We start from the raw sequence: 14,633 nt of genomic DNA, 5'->3' as shown, positions 1-14,633 counted from the left end.
AATTCAAACTCATTTGTCTGACAGCATATGGCAGACCATGCAAATGTGCTTCTCATCTCTGGCTCGTCCCACAGCTGCTCATGTATTCATCCTCCTGGGGTATTACACACGACTCGATTTCTCCTCACATTGCTGTCTTCTACTTCAGATTGCTGTTTTTGCGCTAACTGTTGAAATATTACCGTGATGTTTTATTCCGCTAAACACACCAACGCTAATTCGAAATCATACTAAATGTGTAACTAATACTGCAGTAAGCCGTTACCATTCTTGGGTAAATTTGTAGTAGTGGGATATGTGACAGACAGTCGCACCAATTATTTAATGTAATCATTCTACATTTGTCCTGTATTCAAAACAACAACCCGAGAACGGTGTTTTACGTTCTGACTGTCAGTATATCCCATAGGTATATCCACACTAGTTTCATGTGGAACATTTTCAATTGAAAGTTCAGTTTATTCCAACGTGTGCAAGTTCACCATTGTCCAGTAGATGGCATGCTGCTACTGCGCTTGATTAGTCAGAACCCGACAACCAAAAATACTTTTTACAGCGACAGCTTTCAGAATCATCTTTGGGCATCATCATTTTAAAATTAGCTGCATCTTATAACTGAGCATTGATTATCAGGTAAGTAGTGGATAACGCCCCAAAAACCATATTCATATTTGTCGCCAAAAAAATCCAGTGTTGCTAATAAATCTAGCCTACTTGGTTATTTCATATTGCTTTGTCATAATTTTAAAATAAATACTCTAGGAATATGAACAACAGATTTCGGTCACCTCACAGCGCTTTAGTGTGATTTTAGAAAGCTTTTTGCACGAGTTTTATGGGACTTGGTACTTTTTTATCTGTTGTGATGCTTGACAGCTTTCAATAGTGTGCCACTGTGCCTCATCTTACTTTACCTTCAATGATTGCAGAATAGCAAAGTAAACTAATTCTTAAAAAATTTCATTTTTTATTCCTTAGAGGTGGAAACATACTGATTCGCATTCTCGTTTATTTTAATGGCAGTTGCTTGGCTGGAGCAGGATCCCCCCAGAAGTAGATAGGCCTACATAATTCCGAATCTGCCATCTTTAATCATGGGCTCAGTTCTGCCGCCAAGTTTAATGAATCAGCATCCTCCTGAGACATAAATACCATAATAATAATAATAATAATAATAATAATAATAATAATGACTAAACCCCTCATTAGTGACTGGGCACTTTAATTTTAAATATTTTCATTCGGCAAAATGTTGTTTACTTCAATTTTACATTTACTTCCATAAGAATACTCAGCCACTATGGAATAAATTGCAATATAATAAAACTAAAGAAACAAAGAAATATTTTGCCAGATGGTTTTACTACATTTACCTGGGTCTTCATTTGGGATCCTGATATTGCATATTTGCATACAGATTAAATGTGGGATTCAAACATTCCTTTGTTACTGATCATATCCACTTGTTAAATCATGATGTATGGAATTCTGCTTTTGAGTCCAAGTCTCTACTTGTTTCAGTTGAGAATATTATCTCACAAGCTGTATATGAACACTATTATTCATATCACACATTTACGCTAAGCTTTATATGCTACAGTCCCTAGGTTCACAGACTCCTGGACATCAGTATTTTAACCATTCATAAAAGATGAATTACTGTCTGGCCATCCGAGATTTCATCATGGAGATAAAGTTTAAGCTACACTATTTGAAAGCTGCTGGGTCTGAACTGGCTTTGCTTCTGACTTTATACTCTCATTATCTCTGTTTGTTTACCCCATGTTATAAACAAAGGACAAATTGATTGAAAAAAAAAAACAGTTTAGGGACAGTTTAATATATTAAAATAATATTGAACTGTCTATATAAACTTAAAAAACAAACTACACATCTTCCTTTTGCTATCTGTAGACAGGTAATATCCATCAGATTGTGGTCATTACAATAAAAGGTAATACAATGTAAAAATATGATTGTAAATACAGTAGCTTTCCAAACACCACTTCTTTATCAGCCAAGTCATATCAAAAGCAAAAAGAAAAGGCAGTTTGCATTAATAAATAAGTTTTAGCTGCAATAACAAAAGAAAAGACAAATGACTATCATCATGAAAGTTGAGGAAAATGCTTTGATTATTTATTGAAGGATTAAGGACATTAGGCTGCTTAATGGCAAAAGCTCATATTAAAAAATAAATAATTAAAAACAAAAACCCAGCTAAGAATGTGATTAAGTGATTAAACACTTTAAGCAGTTATATACTTCTCCATCCATACAGCTCTATCATTTTTTCAATAGCAATTTAAAAAAAACCTCTCAACAATCCTCTTGCAAAAAACATGGATCTAGGACCATAAGATACATGAAACACTACACACATTTGTCTCAAAGTCCAATATTAGATTGATGTCTGATTATGTCATCAGAGTCCATACTTTCAGTTGTAATCATCCATGATTTTTTGCTTACAACTAAACCTCTTGCACTCATCTCAACATAGACTACCATAAAATATTGCATCAGACAACAAGTGGCTTTACTCATTTCTACAGAGTAATACCTTGTAATTACATCTCAGTGCAATTAGATGCAAGTCTACAAATGGAAAATATCTGAAAATGTAAATATCAAAAACTTGAAAAACATCCAGATGTTTGTATTTCTAAATCTCTCAATAACATGCAACTAATTTGCCCTCTCCATCTTTTGAGGTGAATCATAAATGGAGAAAAAAAATTGAATTAGCACAGCACAGAAGCTGCATCAACTATTTTAAATCTCAGGTGATACATTGTTATTACTGGATATGTAGCTATGTGAGTTATATCATTTAAAGAGCAGGATTCGCAGGCTGTGTTTACTGGTTATTTGCCAAAAACCTCATGGCTTAGTATAACTATACATAAATCATAAATCACATTGATCACTTCTAAAAAAAAAATCAAAACATAACTTTGTGTTCCTTTCATTAAATAGGTGTCTTATTGTTTCACAAGGGCACAAACCAGAGGTGCCATTTCAAAGCAGAAAAGATATAAAAAATAAAAATAGATCAGACATGTACTGATATAAACTCCCTTATACCTGGAATGCACTACATGATTTTTGCCCCAATTTTCAGTCTAGAGGAAGTTGACGCTAGTTGCCGAAAGTCAGAGCCAGTCTGCAGATTTGAATTGACAGATTCCATAGAAAATCGCATAGTGTATCGCAGGCTTTAAAAGTCATGTAGTGTATTCCAGCCTTTAGTCTTTGACAGTTCTAAAGTTTGAACATCAGGAGAAACAGAACAAGGTCACATTTACATTTTAATCAGTCTGTCCTTCACATGCAACTTGTGCCATAGCCAAGGGCCACAGAATGTTAAAATAGGTTATGTCGTGGTTAAACTAGGTTATAATGTAGAGTGTAGCAGAAATCTTAATATACATTTTGAGATGAACCTGAGTATGGTAAAGGGTTGTGTATGTGAGATGCACGTTACTGGCTATGCTTGTTTAAAAAGTGTGTAACCTAACTGGGTAAACTTACAGAAACATTTATAGTGTATTGCACTCAGGCTACAGATCATTTGTAGTTTGGTTCTCATTGGATCTATATAATACGACACACCCCGTCCTCCCAATAGAAAAATAAAAATCATCTCAATATCAGTAGGCCTAAACAGACTAGAATTGATCCCACAGCTATTTGATTAAAAAATGTACATTCACAAGAAGACAACAGAAGACAATTCATAATTGATATGTGCAAAAACATTATAGATCTCTATAAAAAATATGTGCATATGAATAGAGCTTGTTTCTCCACTAATACAATATGTTCTCTATTTACACATTATGAGTCAATAAAATACATAACATGTACAGTTCTTATTAGTTCTTTTAATCGGTATACTCTGTCTCTACAGAAAACATTACCAATGCTCATGACAAAGAGAGGAAAGACTGACAAAAATGATACAGATGATACATAACACTACACATCCTGAACTCAAATCAATGTGATTGAGCACTGGGATCAAAATTAGAACCACTGTTCCATTTGGAAACCTGAAATTGCATATCCCATGTTCAACACTTTGCCCGATCACAGTCTGATCAATCGCTGTTCCCTGCTAGGATCGGCTGCCATTCCTGGCTGGCTTTCATGATGATATTACATTGGAAAAGAAACAAAGAAAACTTTGGCTACAGAAAGAGGTCGATGTCCCCTGCTCAAGTAGTTGTCGCACCCTTGAGTGTGGATGGTAAAATTTGGCTAAAGTCCCTCATTGGGCTGTCCTGTTTACAGAGCTGAAGTCCGTGGATTCTTCATATCGGTTATCAAAGGGGGACGCCTGCATGCTTTCACACAAAATGCCTGCCAGACCGCCCATTGGGGTGGGGTGTGGCATTGACAGATACTCTGCACAGTGAGAGGGGTGTCGCTCTACTTTGATGAGCGGCTGGGTAGACAGCTGGTTCTCAAGCAAATCCAGAGAGTCCCGCTGCAGGGCTAGGTCATAGGATGGCGTCCTCCTCCGTAGTAACATGCTGCTCTCCGAAAGCTTTTTCATGGATGCAAGAGAAGCGGGAACCTCCATTTCAAATGGGGGCTCGATGGAGATACATGGAGGGCTCATCTTTTTCTTACGGGGAATGTGCAACGACTGTCCACGCATCGGAACGTGCCTCTTCTCACTAAGTTCTTGACCAAACAGCCCATCATCTACTAAAGAGCAAATCTCAATCGAGTGCCTACGATGGTCATCTGTACCATAGGGTTTTTCCAGAAAACCTTCAGTGTCCTCGGTGAAGCACTTTTTTGGGTCTTCGATGCTTAAGTTGGCAGCACTGCTGCAGTTCTTCACAGGGACGGGAAGCAGCATCCCTGAGGTGGTATAAGGAGACAGGGAGTGACTTCGGGCTTCTGCCTGAACCCCTACCCACAGCCGTGCTGTACTGTTTATGTGACGGACCTCCTCGTCGTTCAGATCAGTGGATTCAAACAAGGAGCCACTGGGGCTGGTGCTTCTGCTGCTGCTGGCCAGGCTAGTAGGTCGAGAAAGGATACTGTGCTGTCTATGGGGCTGTTGAAAGGTGCAGACACTGGGAGCATGTCCACATTGGGGCATCCCAGGAACATGCAGCTTGAAGCCACCTGTTGTTATCCCTGCCTGTCTGTCGGGATGGTCTTTGGAGTCAGAACTTTGCACATTGATGGAGTCATTTTTAATTGCCTCCTGAAAGAATAAACATAGGACAATGTGAACATGTGGCCTGCAAGCACTGAACAACAGTGAAGCACTAAATACGGACGGGACGAGCGAGAGTATACCTGTCTGCATAAAGTCCTGCCTATGCTGTGGGTTGGAGAGGGCATGGGAGGGGGAATCTTGGGGAGGTAGTTCAACTGGGAATGGGGAGGAACACCAGGGACCTGGAGTAGGGAATGACTTTCGCATGGCTGGGAATGGACTGAGGTGATAGAGCCTACAGGAAAGGTTAATGAAGACTTTTCATAAGTTTTTTCCCCCTTTTGAGAACAGTACTTATTAATACAGAAAGTCATGTACTCTGATTCCTTATACCTAATTCAAGGTACCCTTGACTGGTTTCCACTTCTTCTAGGGGATAAGGAGCACTGGCTGGCCTCACAGGGCGAAACATGTAGCTGTCATTTGGCAAAGAGTGCATCCTTGACACTGACATTTTCCGTGGAGAGAGCAAATTCTCCTGTGTTCTTTGTATCCCCATATCCTGCGGAAGAGAAATGTATTCTTCTGCTTTTGTGCTTTTACCCTCACACATAAACTCACAAACCTATAAACACCTAGAGCCAAGCTTGCCAGGTTTATTCACCAGCTCACTGCAGCTGACAAAGCAAATACACTCCTTGCCTGAGCAGCCCATGAGGGGTGACAAATGTTCCTGGCCTCCCCACAGAGCCTCACTTCTCACTGTCCACATCCCCTCAGCATATTTTCTGTGTATTGTGACAACTCAGCGCCCAATAAAACACAAATGCAATTCTCTTGCCCGCAGCTAACTCGGGTTGCTCCTTATAAGAGTTAATGGTGCTCAATAAGTGCAAAACTAAACTGAGAACAAATGGTATGATGTTTCGTACACTATGACCAGTTCATAACACCACCTTCTCTTGTCAAGGACCCACAAATATGATGATCCTCTACTAAAAGAACTATAATATTTTCATGAATTAAAAAATATATTAAGTGTTACAGTATACCCTTGCACTCTGTTGCAGCCCCCTAGAGTTCCCCAGATCCAAGTTTGAAAACCTTTCAATATTCAATTACCATGCATGGCTTAACTAAAATCATTCTTTCTTTTCAACACTGTTTAATAATGATTTCTGAGATATACCTGTCCAGGTGAATCTGGGTGTGCTCCTACATAAGTTGCCCTTCCTTCTGGCCCTGAAGAACTCCCTGCTGAAACGTTGCTGTGACGCCGAGCCATTTCCATCTCCATCTCAATCTCAGCGTCCATTTCAGCATCTTCTTTGGCCTCCTTATTGCTCTCCTCCAGGTGTTTCATCAGTACGGCCACCACCACGTTAACCAGCACAAACTGAGCCATTAGCACAAAGGTGACAAAGTAGATGGGGGAAACCTTGGGGAGATAAGTGAGGCAGTGCTTGTCTTCCGGAAGGCACTCTCGCAGAGTGTCCTGCACATATGCAATGCATTAATGATTAAAACTGCACCACCAAAATACTCTAAATGCAATGAGAAAAAGAACAATGAAAAGTCTCCCCTGTAGTACCTTCATTATGCCATTCCAGTTGTCCCCCGTTGATATTCTGAATAACGTTAAAAAGGCCATTCCAAAGTTCTCAAACGTAGCATGTCTGCTTAATCCTTCACAAGGGTTATTGTCAGTGCACTCTAGATAAAAATATAGGTAAATTATATTTTGACAACAGTCATATACTTTTTATACACAAAAAGCATAGCTAGACTATCACTGAATGTGTTGCTAAAAGTGGATATAACCTGACAGAGTTCCCTGTATTACCATTAAAGAAGCAAATGAGCTGTTACCCCCAGATATGTCTGACACAATAATTAGCACTGATTTTAAAGTTGAAGGCTAATGAAAGTAATTAGAGAGCTTTCCCTTTAAGAGAAAGCATAGTCCTGTCATTTGTGTTCCAGAGGCCTCTCACATGGATATAACTTATAAGTAGCATAGAAATGTCTTTTTGAGCCTAGAGGCTATCCTCTTGCAATTGCAAGAGCAAGAGCCATGAAGCATTTTCGGGACAAATTGAAGCATTTCTGACCAAAAATGAGAGTGGCAGCTAAGGTAGAGCAAAGCTGTGAAATGGAGCGCTCAGTATGAACAGTGAGCAGGATTGCAGCACTGACCTAGTTTCCCAAAAAGCTCCACGCCAAGTGCCGCATAAATGAAGAAGAGGAGCATAAACAGCAAACCCAGATTTCCCACCTAAAGAGAGGAAGTGCATTATCACAGTATGTTATTAAACAATCAATCACGGGGAGAAGAACTGTGTTATAGATACTTTATCTCCAACTTTTTCTCTTTCCTCCCCCTTGTCTTACATATCCACACAAAGACAAAAACAAATGCAACTGTGCAGTACATCTATATCTCTTTAAAAGCAAAATAACACATACACAGCATACTGAATGCACTGTAGAACTGCTTTGTCAGGTAATGTTTTGTCTCTGATATACTGTACAGTATAAATTATAGTTACTTTATTATTCTCTGTAACACTTTAGGTTAGGGACTTAATTCTCGCTGTTAACTAGTTACTTATTTGCATGCATATTACTACCATATTATAGCTGTTTATTAGTACTTATAAAGCACTTATTCTGCAAAAGCATATTCTACATCCTTAATCCTTCCCAATACTCAACAACTAGCATACTAACAGTTAATAAGCAGTAACTGGGACTTTAATAAGGCAAAGTCATAGTTAATAGTTAGTTAATAGTGGGAATTGGACCTTAAAATCAAGTGTGACCTAAATAATTTTATTAAAAAAAAAATATTATTATTAAACACATGAATGAATGTAAAAACACCACATTAGTTACCTGTGGTAAAGCTTGCATAACTGTGTCCAGTAGGGCTCTCATGCCTGTAGCCATCTTCAAAAGCTTCAGTACTGTGGGCAAAAGCACAAAGAGGCACAAATCAAATCCCAGGCTATTTCTAATAGAACATGCAACTTTTTTGTTAACCAGCTAGAAAACTAAAGTACCTCTGGCTATTCTCAGCACCCTCATAATGCGTATGATGGTGGGGTTGATTGGCAGCGCTGCATTCATCTTGATCTCCTCCAGAGTGATGCCCATGATAGAGAGCAGGACTATGGCTAGATCCAGCTGGTTCCATCTGCCAGCAAGTTACAACATCATACAGTTAAAATACAGCATCCAGCAACGAGCGTCGTTTAGCTAATCGGTTTTAGAACATTAGGCAAGCTGAGCAAATAAACCATAGACAGATTTATGAGCGTATTGCAAACAGAACAACATAGTGTCGATTGCACCTGTACATGTGCTAATGTGGGATTAATGATAAACAACAGGGATCATGACTCCTTTTAATTTAGCTGCATTCAATGAACTGAAACTAATGATTCATCCCGTTCCCTAAGCATGATATGACATCAGACGCAACATTTTAAAACATGACTTAATCACACTGTCACGCTTAATTACAAAAGTGTTTTACAATGTGTTGGAGAGGTTAGTGAAATGGCCCTGCAATAATATATATATATATATAATCAAATTAAGGATTCAAATGCTTGATTACGTCCTAACCAAACGCAATGCAATATGATTCAAGCAACAAGCAATTTTTCTGTCCACACCAGATGCAACCTGGCCATGTGATGCAACAAAATCATTCAGTCAATCACTGCCAATCAGAAGAGCATATGCAAGCTCACGGTCCTGCGCTTTCAACAAATACATCTGAGTGACTGATACAGTCTTTGTTATGGAAGACAGTTGGCTTACATTGAGTTTTAACATTTATGTTTCCTTTCATTTGTTTTCAAGATTATTATTATCCATTGTCGCTTTCAGTGTGGTAATAAAGGTCACAAAAATGGTATTCAAACTCACCCTTTTTAACATTAAATTAAGCACATAATCAGTACTTCAGATTATCATTGTCATGTGCATATGTTGTTCCAGCCATGATGTCGCAAATAAAAATAGAAACCATTTCTAAAATAGAATTTACTGTCGCTCGTTGCATATCGCTTTCACGCCGGTTAGGACAAAAACTCTGATTAACATGGAAAACAGTCTGATTCCAATTTTAGCTATATTTATAATATTGCCAAAAGAAGTTAAGCATAAGAGTAAGTTAGATTGACATAATCCACCTTTTAATCACTCACACCCTCATTATATTTATATTTTTGATGTACATTCTTCTCTAATTAGGCTAAATGATTTATTCTGTCTGATCTAAGTAACAGTTAGTCACGCTTTGATCTCATGTCTTTGTTGGCTTGAATAATCAATAATCAGTGCAGACCATCTCTGAATGAAGATAAAACATATATTTTGCTGTACACTAAGCTGATGGGGTTTTTAATTAACTTTATCTGGTTAAGCACTTGCAAATTACAGCATGATGCAGACATCTAAGAACACAAGTATACCCAATACACAAGAGAGTGTGAGATAAGGGACAAGGTCACCAAGAGGTTGGGGACCGACAAGATTCCCCATAGACCTTCTTAACGAGACTTTAATATCAGGATTAGAATTAGAATAAGAAGGCTAAGTTAAAAATAAATTGGTAATGAGAATGTAATGGATATAGCAAGTTTAATACCCTTATACCATCTAAAGTGCACACTAATAAACACTTGTGAATACTGCTTGAAATATGTAAACTCATAATATCAATATAAAATGGATTTTATTTCCAGAGACTTCTTCAGTGCAGTATATTGCATACAAATAATGTTAATCTTATTTACAGTGTATTTACATTTACATTAGACAGCGCCATATAGTAGGTCCCAATACCTGTCTTTGAAGAATCTCCGAAATCCAAATGCCACAAGCTTGAGCAAAGCCTCAATTATGAAGATGATGGTAAAGACATAGTTGCAGTATTTCAGTGACTCTTCAAGGTACTGTGTGAGATAGAAACAATGATTTCAGCAGTTTCCGTGCTGTACAATTTAAAGTAAAGTAATATGTTGTCAATTAAACCACATTAAAGAATGCATAAATGTATTTGCATTCTATAAAAATATCAAACTAGGAGCCAGATTCATGAAAATCTTAAGAAAAAGTTCTTGAGATAATGTAAAATTGGTTTTGGATGTTGGTTTATGTTCATGGTTTCATGTCTTTTATGTATTTATTATTATCATTTATTTCCCATAGTCATGGTTTCTGTCATGTCATGCGTTTCCCTTGCCCTAATGTGATATAGCTATTCATTCCTTTGTTCTATGTGCTTTTAACTTTATTCTGAAGAGTTTTATTCAAATAATGTTTTGTGAATCCGGCTCCAGGTGTCATTTATTTTAAAGAAGGAGCATAAACTATTTTCAGGCTGAATGTTTCACAAAAAAGTTTGTTACTGTAGTTTTCAAATGATGAAATGCAACTTTATGCAACTGTACTGTAGGTCACTAGGTTAAACAAATCAAGATTCAAAGGGTTCATAGACTCACAGGAGGCTGATTGAAATGCTCAATAGACATAGTGACCACATTGATGCAGATGATGCCGGTGATGAAGAGATCCAGGTAGTGGTTGGTACACAGTGTGTGGATGTAGAGCCGGATTGGAGAGTAATCGGCATAGTACGGTCTCTGCTGGGCCTCTGTTGATAGGGTCATACAGACAGACAGCAAAGAAGAGTCAGTGCAGGGTTAACACAAATAAGCCAAATCACTGATGCAGAGGAAAAAGGCACTGGGTGCGAGGGGACGACTGCTGCAGAGAGGACCAGTAATTTATCTCCCCAGCATTGAGATAATATTGCAACATTATTCATTCAAAGTCCTCTCATGCAACACTTGTGCCTTCATGGGTTTCAAGCATGCTGCTTTGGTGAACATGCCGTTGTAAACATGGCAGTATGTGGGAGAACATATGAAAGGACTTCTGTGAGTAGCACAAGTTACAGAGACATATTATTGAGTGTTTTTAAGGAGAGCTTAGAGGTGACTGTTTATCGATTAGTTGTAATGCGTGTGATATACTGGACATGACAGCAACCATAAAATTTATTTGAGTTTGAATCCATCTTTCTGAGTCTGCCATAAAAGCATGTTTACAGGTAAATAACATTTGCCAAGAGAGAAGCCTTTGAGCTACTGAATATCTGAGCATGCAGCTACAGCACAACCATTACATGTAACATCTCTCCCTAGCAGACACCACACTCAAGGCCAGCATAATAGTTGCACATAATATAAAGTGCACACAGAAACAGTCTATCTTTTAATATGATGGGATAACGGCAGGCCCAGATGGAATCTGTTGACGTTTTCAACATTTTCTGATCTGAATGAATTCTGCAGGATCTTAAAAGAGTTTTGTACTCTTAGTGAAAGTTGAAAGCTTTATTAGCATTTTGATTTTGAGGAAATCCGCTGAGCTATCTGTGCAGATTCCATGTGGGTCTGAATAAGGAACAGATCCACAGATTGGTGATTTGGATATACTGTCTACAGAAATGTATCAGAACATTATGAATTTCAGATACTTTTGTGTCCTAAAGGGTTTATGTTTTTTATGCCTCAACTATGATCATCTAAACAAATGTGAAATTAACAGTTGTGATATTTATTGCATAAAAAATATCTATTAATTGATTTGTTTAAAATGATGTTCCTCAGTTGTAGTTTCACCACACCAAACGGTTTTTGTTAATTGAGTTTTCTTTTGTTAAAAGAAAAATTAAGGTAAATCTCTGTTGTAAGCATAATACTTTTCATCACAATTTTGACTAATTGTGCAAAAAATATAAAAATATTCAATGTATGTAGGATGCATAAATGCAAGCCATTAAATTAGCCTGAATAAATACATTTGATTTCAGCCATATTAAAGGTGTCTTTTCCATCATAGAGTACTACTGAACACAATACACAATTTGAGATGTCGTGAATTTTCATAACAATTCTCCTTTGATGTACGATAAATGTGTACACATGGCCACAGTTGAAGAAACATCTGTTTCTCCTTTTCTTCTCGGTCCTGCTTAATGCACTCTGTGTTGAGGACTGTTTATGAGACGTCCTTCGATCTATCCCAGATGAATGCATCGAGGGGATCTTTGAATAGATCCAGGGAAATAAAACTCAACTGCTATGGACTCAGTTATGAGTACTATAAGTCACAGTCACATACACGATTAATCCTTTGACTGGAGTAAAGGCTGGAGGAGTCAAGTGTGACAAACGTAGATAAAACCGTCAGCTTTTATGCTAAAGATCATTTATCAGCAAGCTTTGTCCTGGCAGGCATGGTGCTTAAACAAAGAACACACTTCTTCACATTTATTCGTTTAGTCACGTAAAATCATGGCTGGCATTCTTAGATTCCTCAAGGCTCACACAACCAGAGAGCCCTAATAGTGCAGTGTACTAAACTGATTTAGACAGACAGCCAGACCACAGGCAACTAATATTCAGTCTCTCAAATGGATATTATGATGAAACTTTCCTTGATGTTACATTACATATGTTTGAGTTCAGCATTCAAAATTAATTAATATCATACACACATCCCCCCAACCCATCTTAAAAACTGTCACAGAGCAACTGCCTCCTCTCACGTCATTGTTTTCCAGCATCGTGAGGACACCACGCACTCTTTGAATTTCTTACTTCCTCTTTGGATGTAAAGTGGGTATAGAAAACATTCACCCACTTTTAAAATCACATTTTGTTGCTTTGCAGCCTGAAATGAAGACGGACACAGTTTTTGTTTTATCCAGCTGTATTTACTCAGTGCAACTTATAACATCCAAGTGAAAGATATAACACCAACATGTAAGAAAAAAATCTATTATAAAAAAAGAATCATTAAAAATAACTTGTAAACCCAGTCAGGTGTAGCTAATCACCTTCTCAATGGCACACAAAGCCATTTGACTTTCACCTGTGATCAGCTGTGGTCATTTTGATCAGCTCAGCGTGAAAGAGCTTTCCTGGAGCATTTCAGTCCTTGGTAGTGCAGCTGAAACAAAACAAAAATCCACTATGAGTGGCAAGTCACTGTCATAAGATCTCTGGGATAAAGTTATAGATATGCACGTCAAGTCAGGAGATGGATAGAAAAAAGGCTTTATCAATTCCTAGAAGCACAGTGTAGTCTATTATTAAGAAGTGGAAGGAATTTGGTACAACACAGACCCTTCCCTGGATCAGGACATCGCTCCAAACTGGATGAAAGAGCAGGAGGACACTGAGAGGCAACAAAGAGGCCTACAGCAACTGTGAAGCAGTTGCAGGGATTTATAACAAAGAGCGGTCATTGTGTGCATGTGACAACAATATCACAAATATGGCTTGTATGGGAGGGGAGCAAGAAAAAAGGCACTCCTCAAGAAAGGCCACATGCAGTCACAGCTGAGCTTTGCCAAAACAAACCTTGAAGATTCTGAGGCAGATGAGACTAAAATGTATTTATTTGGCCTCAACTGCCGGAAATCCAATACAGCTCTCCACCCAGATAACAGCATTCCCACAGTAAAGCATGGAGGTGGTGAAATCCTGTTATGGGCTGTTTCTCTTACTTGTCAGGATAGAAGGAAAAATGGATGGGGCAAAAATACTGTCTAATTCTTGAGGAATATCTGCTGCCCTCTGCTAGAAAGTTGTCAATGGGGAGAAGGTTTGCCTTCCAATATTACAATGATCCAAAGCACACAGCAAAACTGAGCTCACAGTGGTTGAAGGAGAAAAAGTAGAATGCCCTTGCATAGTCAGAGTCCAGACTTAAACCCCATTGAAAATCTGTGGAATCATTTGAAGACTGCAGTCCAAACAGTCACCATCAAATTTAACTGAACTTCAGCAGCTCTCCAAAGAAAAGGGTAAATATTGCAAAGTCTAGATGTGCAACGTTTTTAGAGACAGAGACATATCCCAACAGACTAAAGGCTGTAATTAAAGCAAAAGGTGGTTCAACAAAATAACGACACAAGAGGGTGATCCTTTTTCCAACTCAGTGATTTCTGACATGGTGCTATTTATTTCACTTGGATGTTATAAGTTGCACTGAGTAAATACAGCTGGATAAAACAAAAACTGTGTCCGTCTTCATTTCAGAAATGTGATTATTTTAAAAAGGGGTTATTCTTTTCTATACACACTATATGACTACTAGGGTTTTCAAATGATTAAATTTATAATGTAATAATTTAAAGTAACAAATTGTGATTATTTTAAAAGGGGGGTTATTCTTTTTTATAAGCACTATATGACTACTAGGGTTTTCAGTTGATTAAAATTATAATGTAATCATTTTTAATGATTTGCAGTTTAATTTAATGTATTTAGTGATATTTGTTTAGCAAGTCCTCAAATGAATAAATATTAAAGACATGATGTGATTGTGACAGAGGAGTGAATCCTTCAATATAAAAAGTGGC

At 37.8% G+C, this 14,633-nt stretch overlaps 1 protein-coding gene across 3 annotated transcripts in view; it reads right to left on the bottom strand.

Annotated features, from left to right (window-relative positions):
* Nucleotides 1–2,117: 2,117 nt before the first annotated feature.
* The window catches only part of LOC127951846 (voltage-dependent T-type calcium channel subunit alpha-1H-like), a 52,925-nt gene continuing 40,409 nt past the window's right edge, over nt 2,118–14,633 (bottom strand). For 2 of the 3 annotated variants that reach the window (XM_052549919.1, XM_052549928.1), the window contains exons 24-33: nt 10,699–10,850; nt 10,040–10,149; nt 8,245–8,378; nt 8,078–8,148; nt 7,379–7,457; nt 6,774–6,895; nt 6,372–6,677; nt 5,576–5,744; nt 5,323–5,477; nt 2,118–5,227 (exon numbers count right to left, since the gene is read on the bottom strand). In XM_052549919.1, the coding sequence (XP_052405879.1) occupies nt 4,274–5,227; nt 5,323–5,477; nt 5,576–5,744; nt 6,372–6,677; nt 6,774–6,895; nt 7,379–7,457; nt 8,078–8,148; nt 8,245–8,378; nt 10,040–10,149; nt 10,699–10,850 (2,252 nt within the window). In that variant the 3' untranslated portion in view covers nt 2,118–4,273. The remainder of the gene's footprint in view (nt 5,228–5,322; nt 5,478–5,575; nt 5,745–6,371; nt 6,678–6,773; nt 6,896–7,378; nt 7,458–8,077; nt 8,149–8,244; nt 8,379–10,039; nt 10,150–10,698; nt 10,851–14,633) is intronic. The other variant, XM_052549935.1, reaches the window with a different exon arrangement.

Source organism: Carassius gibelio, chromosome A3, assembly GCF_023724105.1.
Source record: "Carassius gibelio isolate Cgi1373 ecotype wild population from Czech Republic chromosome A3, carGib1.2-hapl.c, whole genome shotgun sequence".
NCBI lineage: Eukaryota > Metazoa > Chordata > Actinopteri > Cypriniformes > Cyprinidae > Carassius > Carassius gibelio.
Note: the sequence above shows the minus strand (reverse complement) of the source record. Positions and strands in the feature narration are given on the sequence as shown.